Source organism: Carassius carassius, chromosome 36, assembly GCF_963082965.1.
Source record: "Carassius carassius chromosome 36, fCarCar2.1, whole genome shotgun sequence".
NCBI lineage: Eukaryota > Metazoa > Chordata > Actinopteri > Cypriniformes > Cyprinidae > Carassius > Carassius carassius.
The window spans coordinates 11,354,689-11,368,811 of NC_081790.1; the positions used below are offsets into that span (position 1 = coordinate 11,354,689).

Here is a 14,123-nt window from a genome sequence, read left to right on the forward strand (position 1 = left end):
AAATGCTTTCAATTCAGATAATGTAGTTCTTGACATAAAATTCTTAAAATAAATACATAAAATTGATTTAAATATTTAATTAGAAGTTATTTTTATTTTTGCCTTAAATTGAGAATTTATAGTTATTTCTTAAAATTGGGTGCAGATAACAGCTACTAAACTACAATGAGAGTGTGACGAGTGGGGCGGGGCCGGGGGACATGGGAGCGAGGCCGGTGGAGTGATTGGAGATGAGCTACACCTGTTCGACCCAGCGGTCTCGAGGCCCACGGAGGAGATGGAAGGATATAAAAATGGAGCGACGACAGTGAAGGACGAGAGAGGACCAGGCCTGGGATTTTAGTTGTGTTTTGGTTTTATTTTGTGCGCACCAGTCGTCCGTGAGGGGCTGGTGCGCTGTTTTGTGTTTATTTTGAAATTAAATGTTATTTGATTGTCCGCCGGTTCCCGCCTCCTCCTTCCGGATGAATATGAAAGGTTTTATCGTTACAGTGGTGCCGAAACCCGGGAGAAGGAGGGACGCGCTGCTGAAGATCCCTCGCCGCTGTGGTGAATTTGCGGTGCCAACGAGCAGGCGAGGAGTGTGCCGCCATTGACGCTCGAGGCGGTGGGCTGGAGCGAGTTGCCGGGGACGGGCGAGCTCGCTACGCGTCTGGGAACCGGATTTTTTTTTTTTTTTTTTCTCCTCTCTCCCCTCTCTCGTCTCTGTCGCTCCTCCTTCCATCTCCTTTTCTCTCGCCTCGCCTGTCCTACCCCCAGGTTCCCGCAGGTCCCCGTGAGCGGTCCCCCCCGAAGGGAGGTAGAGCGCAGTCTCGGGAGTACCCTCGGGAGAGGGCCGGGGGACATGGGAGCGAGGCCGGTGGAGTGATTGGAGATGAGCTACACCTGTTCGACCCACTGGTCTCGAGGCCCACGGAGGAGATGGAAGGATATAAAACTGGAGCGACGACAGTGAAGGACGAGAGAGGACCAGGCCTGGGCTTTTAGTTGTGTTTTGGTTTCATTTTATTTGTGCGCATCAGTCGTCCGTGAGGGGCTGGTGCGCTGTTTTGTGTTTATTTTAAATTATTAAAATGTTGTTTGATTGTCCGCCGGTTCCCGCCTCCTCCTTCCCGATGATTACGAAGGGTTAATATCTTTACAGAGAGATTAGCAATATACACTGACTGCAGTAAATAGCATTCCATGAGATACGCCACTTATTTTGAACGACTGAAAGAATGTATAAAAAATTTTTTTTTTTTATAGATTTTAATTAAAAATATATATTTTTATTATTATTATTTATTATTTTTATTATTGTTATTATATATTTATTATTATTATTATTATTATTATTATAACATGGTGCCTACACCATATTATCAGAATACACCACTTATTTTGAATGGAATACATAATTAAAAAATAAAATAAAAATTATATATTTTTATTATATTATATTATATTATATTATATTATATTATATTATATTTTATTTTATTATATTTTATTTTATTATATATATATATATATATATATATATAATTTTTTTTACAATACAGATGCGGATAACAGCTTCTACAATTTATTTACTAAAAATTTGCATTTCATCAGAATTTGAGCCAGATGTAATCATTACATCCATGCTAACTAATAAAGCATATATGGATAAACAATCACCCCCCCCCCTCTAATAAAGCACAATTCCACTAGAAATCTTACATAAAATGCTTGATGCCGGCACAGCACTCAGTGCTCAAAACAAGTCGTTTGTAACTCATTTTGATCAGGAATTAAAGAGGACAACACTGGCATCCCCAAGGGAAATCTGATAACCATCACCTCTTTAATCGTTTTCAAATGCTTCCGCGGCATCGACTCGACTGACCAAACCTGAGGTGGCCCTGATAGTTAGCGGTATCTTAAGTCAATGGAGTGTGTAACTGTTGGTAAGCATTTCCTCTCACTTTGTAATTCTGAAGTAACAATTGATCACAGACCAGCTCACAGGACAAGAGCACGCTACCACAACACTGCAGGAAACGCAACAGACGATTTGTAAACCTACGCAGGCACGAACTGCTACACACACACACCCCTAGACATGCAAAAGTCTGGATATCTGTAAAATAAAACCCTTGGATGAATATGAAAGATGCCGGAGTCTGCTCGAAATCCACAAATGGATTGCTGTTGTTCTAATGGCTGGATAATATTTCAGACTTTCTGTGATCATGGAGAATAAAGCGACGAGATGTTTGGCTGATTTAAGCAATGACACATCCATTAGGTCACCACCACATCACCCAAATGGACCCAAAACCAAAATCTAATAGCCCAAGTTCATCAGTAAACATTCCATGGACCAGGTGATGTTCAAACGTTCATATCAAGCAATGCGGAGTCATTCTGATTCACCAGTTTCAGGTAGATTAAAGAGCAAGAGAGGAACTCTACTCCACCAGGAGCAAAAGAGTAACTTTATGCTTCTGGAAAAATTCTCCCACACTTTCAATGAGAAAGAAAAATTCCACATTAGTGGCTTAACGTCTCGGTCACTTTTGTGAAAGCTTCATTACTTCTGGCACCGAAAGAAGAGAATTCCAAGTCGCTCACATTTCCAGGCCTGTGAAAGACACAGTTCAGTAAGTGTCAAATATGGAACACCGCATACTCAAATACGACAAAGAAAAGCAAGAGACTGTCTCTAAAAGACTAATAGAGTAATTCACAGGAAGTGTGCAGTAGGTCGAGGCAAACTAATTGCTTCAGTTGATTCCCCACACTCTTGATGTGAAGTTTATAGCTCGCTTGACATAAAGGACTCTTTAATGCAGACCACCAAGGACTCGGTGGTGTTAAAAACAATGAAACCTTTCCTGGTTTCTCAGCCTGCTGAGAGAAATGAAAAAAAGCTTAATGAAGCACAGAAGCATCCTTGATCTGCCTGGCTGATGACGCCGTGGCCTTCTGAAGGCCGCTGAACCCTGGGACCTTGAGTCTAGACTAATGAAGAGCTGAATTCGGCACTTAACGGGTGGGCTACGTTGGCCCATCACAGACGCTAACTCAAGGGCTGGAAGAAAAAAAGTAAAAATTAGGTGACAGTTTCTGCCCATTAAAGCAAATGGGTAATTCACACCCACTTGAGAGCCCTCTGTGGCTAAAGGGCAAACCCAGATGAAGAAAAAGCACTTTGATGACCAGTGCTTGAGAAAAAGTTCGATCCTGCAACAGAAATTTAAATAGATAGAAAGATAGATAGAAATTATAGATAGATAGATAAAAAAATGAGCCCATTTAAGTTTACATACTGTACCCTTGAATCTTAATACTGCGTGTCATTTCCTGGGTGATCCACAACTGTTTTTATATTTTGTGATAATTGTTCATGAGTCTCTTGTTTGTCCTGAGCAGTTCTTCAGAAACATCCTCCAACTCTTGCACATTCTTTGGTTTTTCCACCACCACCTGCACCCTTTCCAAAAGTGAAACTATGATTTTGAGCTCCATATTTTCACACTGAGGACAACTGAGGGACTCATATACAACTATTACAAAAGGTGAAAACATTTACTGATGCTCAAGAATACAACAAAATGCATCAAGGGCAGGGGGGTGCAAGTTTAGCTATTACTTTCACTTTGGTTGTACACTTTGATTTGCTAACTTACCAGAAATGGCATTTGTTACGGACATAAGTGGGGAGTGCAGAGCAGGAGTGACGCCCCATACAGTGTGGTATCCCACGATTCCTGCCAGGCCAAAAGTTGTAACCATCTGAGGGAAAGCAGCATTGGGAGCACACAACCCAAGACCAATCGCTGAAGCCAGACCTGAGTAGAAATAAGATGTCAAACATTATATGTTTGTTTAAATGTTACATTAATCACGAACGATTAATCACGATTTTTTTTGTTTACATAATATGTGTGTGTACATAGTGTGTGTGTATTATATATATATATATATATATATATATATATATATATATATATATATATATATAAATACAAAAACATGCATGTATGTATTTAAGAAAATGGTATGTTTATATATTAAATATTTGTGTAATATAAAAGAACAATTATACTGTATGTATGTGTATTTATATATACATAATTAATATACACATAACACATACATCTGAAGAGTTTGGTTCCAAAACGAAAGTGTCAATTTTTTATTTTACACAAAATGCGATATTAGCAGAGTCATGTTTTCCCCCTTTTTTCCCCGAAGCCGTGACAAATGTCAGCCTCCCTTTTTTGCAGTATATATGCTTAACCAATAACAGCGCACCATTCCACGCACTATAAACAGTAACAACCAATCACAGCCCACAATTCCACGCACTCTAGTCAGTAAAGGAGGCGCTTTGAGTACACCCGGTGTCATGAGGCATCCTAGTTTTCCTCATCTACTTTGTACTTTGTGATCAACAAACAAGGGCTGCATGAATAAATAAATAAATAGCATGTGATTGACATCTGCATCTCTGCAGTAAAGCGGGTTCTGTGATTATTAGTACCGGCAAATCTCCATCACGTGCTTTCAGATGGAAATTATTCAGATGCATTTAATACACCGAGCCGTAGATCACTGACAAGCTACACTATATAGTGTTCAAAAAAGGGATGCCATTTAATTATGGACACAATATTGCATAGCTTGTCAGTGTTAGTGTTTTTATTAATGCCATTTACGTTTTTGTTAATACAGCACATAGCACTAGTCAACTAAATGAATGTTACATCTCAAAGATGAATGCACTTTTGGAAGTTGAATGTAAGGGAAATGTCATTTTGGAATTTCTGTGGTCTAATGTGATATTGTTCATTTTCATAATGTGATATTGTTCATTTTCACGATGAAATTTTAATCGCTGCAATTAAATTTATAGCATTAACAAGATGACCCGTTGAATTAATTTTGGAAGCGATGACTGGTTTTCATCTTGCCACTTTCTTGGTAAAGAAAACACATTTTTAGTCATATTAATCAAAATGGATTTATTGCATTTTGGAACCAAATTCTTCATATGTAAACTAGGGTTGTGCCGATAAACGATAGTATAGTGTATCGACGATCGTCAGAGATATCGACATAAGCAGAATTCTCTGTCGATAATCAAGACGATATTAGGCTCATTTTCCTATTAATGTATTAGATTATAATAATAATAATAACTATTACTTTTATTTTTATTAGGCTGCTTATTATAATTCGGCTTTTAAACTGCCCAGCTATTTCACTTAATTTCACTGCCCGCATTTCACATACACACCTCGCACGCGCAGGAGGATTAGAGCATGTAGTCGGTGAAGTTGTAACGCTTTGACTCGGATAATTCGTTAAATCCATGAAATGAAAGAGATAGAAAACGTCGAGTTGGTGTCCCACACATTTAATGGCTGGTATACGGCAACGCACTCTTCTCATACATGAGAGATTAACTCTTTCTTGGTGTCACAAATAAAGTAAAGACAAAATAATTAACAAGGCGGCAGAGCGAATTTATCATCCATAGTGCATGGTTCTCACGTAGTCCTTTTCTTAAAGACTGATCACTTAACTTATAAAACACACTATGTGGTGATGACGTAGAAGGACTACGTGAGAACCACTATGGATAATAAGTTCAATCTGCCGCCTTGTTATTATTTTCATGCACACCGCACTATAATGTGATGCATGCAAAATACATAGTTTTGGCCGTTACAAAGTCTCCATCCACAAACAGACGTACATCGTCTGCAGATATAAGGTATTTCATTGCACTTTAACAAGTAATCTGAACGGCCTATATACTGTATGTGCAATATATTAAACGAGCCCTCACTAACTGAGTTTAATGCCACAGTTATGTTAGAATGCATCTCATTCTTGTTTCTGTGGTGGTGCGTCAAGCTCGTCATGAGGTGCGCGGTCCGGAGCGCTGTATGACTGATGCATCAGTTCAATTCAACTTTACTACAAATATATCAACTTACCTGTTTTAAATACTTTATATTTAAATGTTCGTTTATGCCCAATATTAGTGTTTAACTGTTGGACTTTAAATGAAATCTGCTATTGATTTTCACCGTTGACTGGTTTTGCAGAACATTTAGACTGATAACTTCCCTGTGCAGATGCGGACGTGCTATATGACAGTTGCGTCCGACTATGTATGAACTAGCTGTTTTAAATACAGTATTTTTATATTTAACGTTAGTTAAATCATTCAGTATGTTTGAAAGTAATTTTTTTTTTGATTATTGGTGACTCCATAGGCTCTCTCTTGGCACCTGCGCGGTTTAAAACACCAAATAGTTATGCTATGACAAGAACAAAGAGTCTCTCTCTTGCTCCACCCATGCTCGGTAATATTGTGTATCGTCGATCTCACGGGCTGACGATATGATGATTTGAAAAATGACCATATCGCCCAACACTAATGTAAACAAAAACTTATTTCGTTTGCGAATAATCGTGATTAATCACGATTAATCGTTTTGTAGCACTAATTTATTTATAAATGAATAAATAACAAATACTTCATATTTATTTTTATAATATTATATCATAAATTATTATTGCCAGTGGTCTTAATAATAGGCCTTTTGGTATTACCAACTCACAGACCAGCCATTTGCCATTTGTGAGTAAGAAAACATCAACACCATGCCATGACAGACATACACAGCAGGAGGGAAGGAGCAACACAACTACCCTTTTATCATCCCAGGTTCCTGGCATTCAGATGCCAGAACGGGCCAAGATGATGTGGAAAACAAAACAACTTTTGCCGCAATTAGGTGACCAATCGTGATTTAAAAAGGCAGTGATTTCGGCCTTCCGAGCAAGTCAGGATTCCCTTTACCTAAGCTCATACAGATACAGGAAAACCATGAAAGGGAAGGGAAGATCTCATTTGCATGTTTGTTTATCAGCCGGTGTTTATTTACGTGCGAGTTGTATTTGTGGCTTGTCTGAGTGAGGAAGTGAGCGCTTTGATATGAAGCCAAAGTTGCCTCTCCTCACACAAGTGGTCCTCAGGCGTCTGCAACCAATAGAATTCATTTGTGTGCCGTTTAGTTAAGCGGGGCATTGGAGTCTAATCACATCTTGGGACAAAGCGGTCAAACAGGGGAGCTGCTATTTTTGGAATTTCTTAGCAATGCAGATTGTTAAGTGGATAAAAAGGAAGAAAATAAAAATCAGATTAATCTCAAAGGCAATAAAGGGGGGCCGCTTGAAATGTACAAAGCAACCTTATTAACATAATTCAATGTCAGAGACCACCAATGCAGCAGTCTCCTTCTCTTAAAACACACAGGGAGCTGCTTTCATATTAACCCCAGGGGGGACCAGGAAAGATCCGGTGGGAAGAGGAAGGCAGGGAGGGCAGCCGGACTGTGATTTACCTCCACTGTAGACCCCAGCCGTGGTGAGGGTGGCTCTAAACGGCGAGATGGCAGCTGCCTTTTCCTTCTCCAGCTCCTGGATACTCTTTTGTTTTGGAGGTGCTGCCACTGGGACGTTGTTAGGTTGTGGTGCAGGGAAAAGCACTTTTCCGTCCTGCAGACAGACAGACAGAGAAAGAGCCAGAATTCAAGTAACACCACAACTCAACTCCTTGAAAACTAAATGAGTGCCATAGAGATAATGAGTCATAAATTTCAAACGGTTCACATCCTTTAGCTCAGGAGTGTCAAACTCATTTTAGGTCAACAGCCAGACTGGATAAAACATCATCTTATGCAGGCCAAACTTTTGTATTTGTTAAACTTTAGTGTTTCCATGGAGAACACACGCACGACAAGTCCACAAACAACTTTGATGCTTATGTCACCAATATTATGGTATTCCAAAATGGATTAAATTTACTAGTTTCAATTACACATACACAACCAATATGAAAAAAAGAGTTGTTAATATTATGTTATTTATTTTAATATTTGTCCTTATACCAGTCAATGCCAAATCTCAAAGGGATATGTCGGCTTGTCCAACTTTGCACACATACAATTTTAATAAAGTTTTTTTTTTAAAGCTTGATTTTGCTAGATGTTTGAGTGTGACATTTTGTATATACTTGAAATGTTTTACTGATTTAGGATGTGACCTATGACATGCAACACAATTAATATTGTTTATATGTCCTCCTAAAAAAAGAAAATGAAATAAAAGTTTACCTGCATAACTACTGAGCCTCGGATGACATGGTCCATTGTGCCGTAATCAAACTCGTTTTTGACGTCAAAATGAAAAACTTCCTTGTCCGGGCTGATGGCACGGATGAGTTTGATGATGTTGTTAGAGTATAATGTGCTGGCCTGAGTCGGGAGGCGACTGGGAAGATCAGTGTAACCAACGTGGATCACACCCTACAGGAAAGTACAGAAACACATTTAAAGAAACAAGACATATACATACACCACATTCAAAAGATTTCGGCTGGTAAGATTTTTTATGCTTTTTATGCAATAAATGCCTTATTGACCCCTGAATGTTCCTGGCAAACACATGCAAGGCCTCCAAGTTGTTGTTCTGTTGCAGTGTACTCACTTTGTGAACGGAGAGTTCTCCAGGAACCGTGGTCTCAATGTTGCCCCCAGCTTCTGCAGCCAGGTCCACCACCACTGAACCATCTTTCATGCTCTCCACCATTTCCTTAGTAATCAGCACAGGGGCCTTCCGACCTGCATAATAATTTCAGCACAGTGAGACTGGTAAACCAAAACCATGACTGATATGCATTTAATAAGACTCCTCTGATGTGCCTTTTATCCGTGAAACCTAATATACTGATAAGCTGTTTTGCGGCTTGTTGGTTTTAAAAGAAAAACGCTACTCTGATAAAAGTGGAACAGACTGCATGCATCTGACCAATCTGAGCATGCTAAAAACTGCCAGGTATTTAGTGTACAAAAGTCTAACCGGTGGCTCCATGGCTTCGGGAATGGAAATAAAATAACATTGGAGTGACACCAGGAGTGTGCACAAGCATGCAAGAGTCACAGGAACTGACTTCACATGCCAGCGGTACCGAACAAGCAACAAAACTGGAAAAAACTCTGCCGATCTACAGCAAGAGCGACACAAAACAACCCTCATGTAATTCAGGAAACTTCAAAAACATTATAGACGCGTTACAGACGCCTGATTTTTATTAGCTTTCAGTCATGAAGACTAAGACAAGACATGCTTCAAATTAACATGAAGCAGAGCTGTTAAATCGGTAATTATGCTGTATGTAATTAGTTATGTCAGGTAATCCGTTTCTCTTTTCAAATTCCAGCAAAAGTCATGCAAGTATCAACTTAAGGATCCTGAGATAAACAAGGATCACAGTTACAAAAAAATTGTCAACTGCAAACCTAAATTTGACAAATAATTTTTTTTTTTTAAGAATCATGTTTTTCTCCAGTTCATCATGACTAGAGACCGACAAGCTCCAAAACAGACAAGAAGGCACGATAAAAGCCCCATAAAATGAGGTCAACAAGTTTTGTTCGCTATATTCTAAGTCTCTTGAAATCAAACAATAGATTTGTGACAGAGACCAGAATTAAGTAACGCAATAAGCTTCACCTCTGCTGCAGCTCTTAAATATTAATTTCATGAATTTTCAAACAGCTTTGTATCATTAAAATGATAGTAGTGATGCATGTTTTATTTCCCCTTGCCATCTGCACAAAGATATTCCTTTTTATTTCTCAGTAAGTCTTTCAACAGCTCCAGGGCTTTTGTGAAAATTACAGACTGTACTTTTTTCACATTTTTCTATCTTCGCTTATGAATAGTCTGATCGATTCATTAATAAATAAAATAAACAAACAAACAGCCATATTACCAGCGGTGATTTACCTCTGCGTCTATGATGCAGGTTAGACATCAATAACAGGTTGGACATCATATTTCATTGTGGAGAAAACAGTAAAGGTGAAATGAAGGAAACTAGTCGATTCTGACTAAAGCTTTCATAAACCTTCACAAGGCTTAGAATATAGCCAATACAGAGACATATGGATTAATTAAATATGCTCTTTAGGCCTTCTGAAAAGATTCTTGCATGCATTTCAAAGAAAGAAAAAATACAGCACATTGGTTTGTAACAACATAACGCTGAGTAAATAAAGAGTAAAATCTAAATTTCTGGCTGAACTCTTCCTTTAAAAAGTCAAATGGAAAAATAAGAGCATGTGCAAACACCCTAAGACTAATTACCTGTAAGAGTACATGCCAAAGAGGGCATGAGATGAAAAACAAAAAAACAAAAAAAAGCGAAAGATGAGAAGAACAGGGAGGTGTGCGTACCGGGGATAAGCGCAGTAGTGATAATGATGTCAACATCCAAACACTGCTTGGCAAACAGCTTCATCTCTGCCTCGATGAACTCCTTGGACATCTCCTTAGCGTAACCGCCCTGGCCTTCTCCTGACTCCTTCATGTCCACCTCCAGGGGCTCGGCACCCAGGGACTTGAACTGCTCCAGTGCGGCCTCTCTGGAAGAAGAGGACAAGACTAATACACCACTGCCACCGAGAGGAAGCTCGCTGGAACTGACACTGATGGAATCCCTCAAGCAGATAACATTTCAAAGTAAAGAAAGGATGTGAATTCTAACTAAAGTCACCAAACTTGGCTCACACTGTAAGATCTTAATCTTAAATCATAGTAAAATGTAGCCTCTTTTTTTTTTATCTGTACATTTCAAACCATTTTGGCAGGATTAGCTGTGACATCACTGTTTTATTGCACAAGACCTTTTTATGTCCTTGTTTTTGGAAAAAACGTGGGGGGAAAAATTACTTTCAGATAAAACAAACATCATAAATCTAAACTAGAGCGGAACAGTGACTCAAAACTCAATTTATAAATACTGACAAAAATTGGAAATAAAAGAGCATCTGTCAGATTAAAAAAGGGGGAAAATACACAATATTTAGCTGCAAGCGAGAATCATCAGGGTCAATTAATGGAAAAAGGAACAAGTGTTATAACTCACATTTGGCAATTGTGATAAAGGTTGTGGTAAACTATGAACAGCGCAATGTGGTTCTAAGGATGTTAAGGCGCCCCCTAGCAACACAAATGATTAATAACATCTGTAAATCAGTCTCTCCTGTATCCTCGAACACTTGCCGAACATCATGTTAATTAGACAAATAACAATTGATTAGAGATCGAAAAGAAAATGGAAACTTGATTTGAAACAAAAAAAAACTAGAGTGGAGATTTTTATGATGCCACCTACATACAGTATACACACTTCATTCAAAAAAGCCATTCAAAAGTTTGGGATCAGTAAGATTTGCTTTTTAAAGAAGATTATGCTCATTAAGGCTGTAGCTATTTGATCAAATATACAGAAACAGGAATTTTGTGAAATATCATTGCAATTTAAAATAACAGTTCTCCATTTTAATATACTTAAATTATTATATAGAATTTATTCTTGTGAAGCAAAGTTGAATCATTACTTTAGTATTCAGTGTCACAGGATGCTTCAGAAATCAGTCTAATATGCTGATTAATTATTAGTGTTGGAAACAGCTGTGCTGCTTTTTTGGGGACCTGTGAATCTTCAAGGATTCTTTGACAGATAAACCTTAAAAAGAAAAGTGTTTATTTTTTTATTTATTTTTTACTATTCAAAAGTTTGGGGTCAGTATATATTTTCTTTTAAAAAAAAATACATTTATTCAGCAAGGATATGTTAAATGGATAAAAAGTGATAGTAAACGCTTATATTGTTAGAAAAGATTCCCATTTTGCCAAAAATACTGTTATTTTTTTTCCGATTTATTAAATCAAAGAACAAAAGTACTTCAGTACCTGGTGTCAAAACCCCTGACAATGGCACCCATAGCACGGGCAGAGCCAGCAGCGGCCAGCCCAGCCACTCCACCTCCGATTATCAACACCTGCCAAAGAGAACAGCCTTTTTACAATTCAAACTTTGAAATAAACAGAAAAATCTAATTTGGGAAGGTATGAACAGTGCTAATAACTTCATCCAATACCTAATGTGAGAAGTGTATGGCAATGAAAAAAGCAAACTCAAATAAAAACCCCTCCGGACGCGTGTGCGGTTATGCCAAGCATACCTTAGCAGGAGGAACCTTCCCCGCGGCTGTGATCTGACCAGTAAAGAAGCGGCCAAAGTTGTTGGCTGCCAGGACCACGGCTTTATAACTGCCAAGAAAAAAAGATGCACATCAGTCACAGCTGTTGATGAGGCAGGAATCAAGACACTTCACGCTGGCCACAAATCTCACATTTGTTGACACTAATGACATTCAAGATTTAGGTAAACGGGTCATAGCACACAGGCCTGTGAAGTATGATTATTTGTCTTGTATTTCCCATTAAAAATAAGAATAAATAAAAAAAAATACACAAGAATACATTTAGGCAAGACACCACAGGTGAATATGGTAATGTTTTAAACTTACTTCAAATGATTACAGGACATTACATTCTGTATTAAACGTTTTATTATTAGATCTTAACTATCTTTAAATATGCAAATAAGGAATTATCTGATTTAAATAAATAAAAAAACTTATTGTAAAATGCCATGTTGAAAATCATTTTGTTTATTTCTACAAATTTGTGCTTAAGGTTTACAGACGGGAATTGGATCCTTTCTAAATCAGAAAAAAAACAGCAACAAATAAAAGAAAAAAAGAAAATTGCCTTTAAAGCAATTTATTGTCATTGAAATCTACATACATAAAAAGAAAGTGTATTGAAATGTGTATATTTTGTATGTTTTATTAATAAAAAAAAATTCATTAATAAAAAAGAAAATTATAAAATTAAATACATAGCCTTTAAAGCAATGTATTGTAATTGAATTCTACATTAGTAAATTGATAAAGCGTAATGAAGTGTATTTTAGATGTATTAATTTTAACAAAAAAATAATAAATCAATAAATAAAGTTTAGTAAAGTAAAATAAATAACCTTTAAAGCAATGTATTATTTAATTCTACATGCGTAACTCCATAAAGTGTAATGAAATGTGTATTTCGGATGTTTTAATAAAAATAATCTGAAAGAAAAACAGTGGTTTTGTCTGTAGAGTCTTGCCTTAAATTAAAAATAAGCACTATTATTAGTCGTAGTATTTTCATTATTTAACACAATAGACTGCCTTACCCAGCAATGTTGGCCATGGAACTGAGGGCGTCATAACCCTGAGCAATAGTAACACGGGGCACCTGGTCCATGGCCAGGACGGTGGCTTTGCACTGGGACAAGCGGTCCATCAGCTCAGGGTTCTGAGCGGGATAGATGAAACTGACGAGAGTGGCTCCTTCACTCATGAGGTCGGCCTCATGAACTCCCAGAGCGGAGTTCAACATGGGGGCACGCACCTGTGGCGAACGGCCGGAGAGAATGAGTGCTGATGATGACACATTAAGTGAAGGTAACAAATTAATCTAACAGTACCTTAAGCAGAACATCCAATGCAAAGACATCTTTGGAATCCTTGATGGCGGCTCCTGCTTTTGTATACATGTCATCTGAGAACTTGGCAGACTCTCCTGCACCAGACTCCACCACCACATTAAAGCCCTGCTTAATGAGAGCTTCCACTCCGGCTGGAGAGATGGCCACTCGACGCTCATTCTGAAAGATTTCCTTGGGAACGCCGACAGTCAGCTGTTTGTATGGAATGCCTGAAAGAAAGAAAAAGAGAATTACGGAATCAAGCAGAGTCTGGAGAGGAACATATTATTAAGTGTTTGTGTCAAATGTATAAGTTCGAAGGGTGGGTCCTGCACCAGCAGTGCAACTGTTATTGAAATAAATGGGAATGATAACAAATAGCTTTCAAGGTATTATGAAAAATGCTGGTATCGGAGTCCATGTTTTAGACTTAAAACTTCATTAAATAAATTGGTAGACAATAAAAAAAAAAAAAATTCACATTTTATTTTAAAATAAAATTAATTATAAATAAATGCTATTTTATTTATAAGGACATAAGTTATTTCATTAAACCAATTATATAAAGATTTTATTTATTTTTGATATTGTAAAAATATCTAATAAAAATAATACTTAATCTAATACTTAAATTAGATAAGGATACAGTAATTAAGTAGATTTAAATCTAAAGTATTTAACATGTATTTTT

The 14,123-nt window shown here is 37.6% G+C and overlaps 1 protein-coding gene across 2 annotated transcripts in view; it reads right to left on the reverse strand.

Annotated features, from left to right (window-relative positions):
* The window catches only part of LOC132117140 (NAD(P) transhydrogenase, mitochondrial-like), a 40,003-nt gene that overhangs the window by 21,452 nt on the left and 4,428 nt on the right, over positions 1 to 14,123 (reverse strand). For both annotated transcript variants that reach the window (XM_059526224.1, XM_059526225.1), the window contains 9 exons: positions 13,433 to 13,662; positions 13,139 to 13,356; positions 12,081 to 12,168; positions 11,809 to 11,897; positions 10,288 to 10,475; positions 8,536 to 8,669; positions 8,163 to 8,354; positions 7,392 to 7,545; positions 3,657 to 3,818 (listed from right to left, as the gene is read on the reverse strand). In XM_059526224.1, the coding sequence (XP_059382207.1) occupies positions 3,657 to 3,818; positions 7,392 to 7,545; positions 8,163 to 8,354; positions 8,536 to 8,669; positions 10,288 to 10,475; positions 11,809 to 11,897; positions 12,081 to 12,168; positions 13,139 to 13,356; positions 13,433 to 13,662 (1,455 nt within the window). The remainder of the gene's footprint in view (positions 1 to 3,656; positions 3,819 to 7,391; positions 7,546 to 8,162; positions 8,355 to 8,535; positions 8,670 to 10,287; positions 10,476 to 11,808; positions 11,898 to 12,080; positions 12,169 to 13,138; positions 13,357 to 13,432; positions 13,663 to 14,123) is intronic.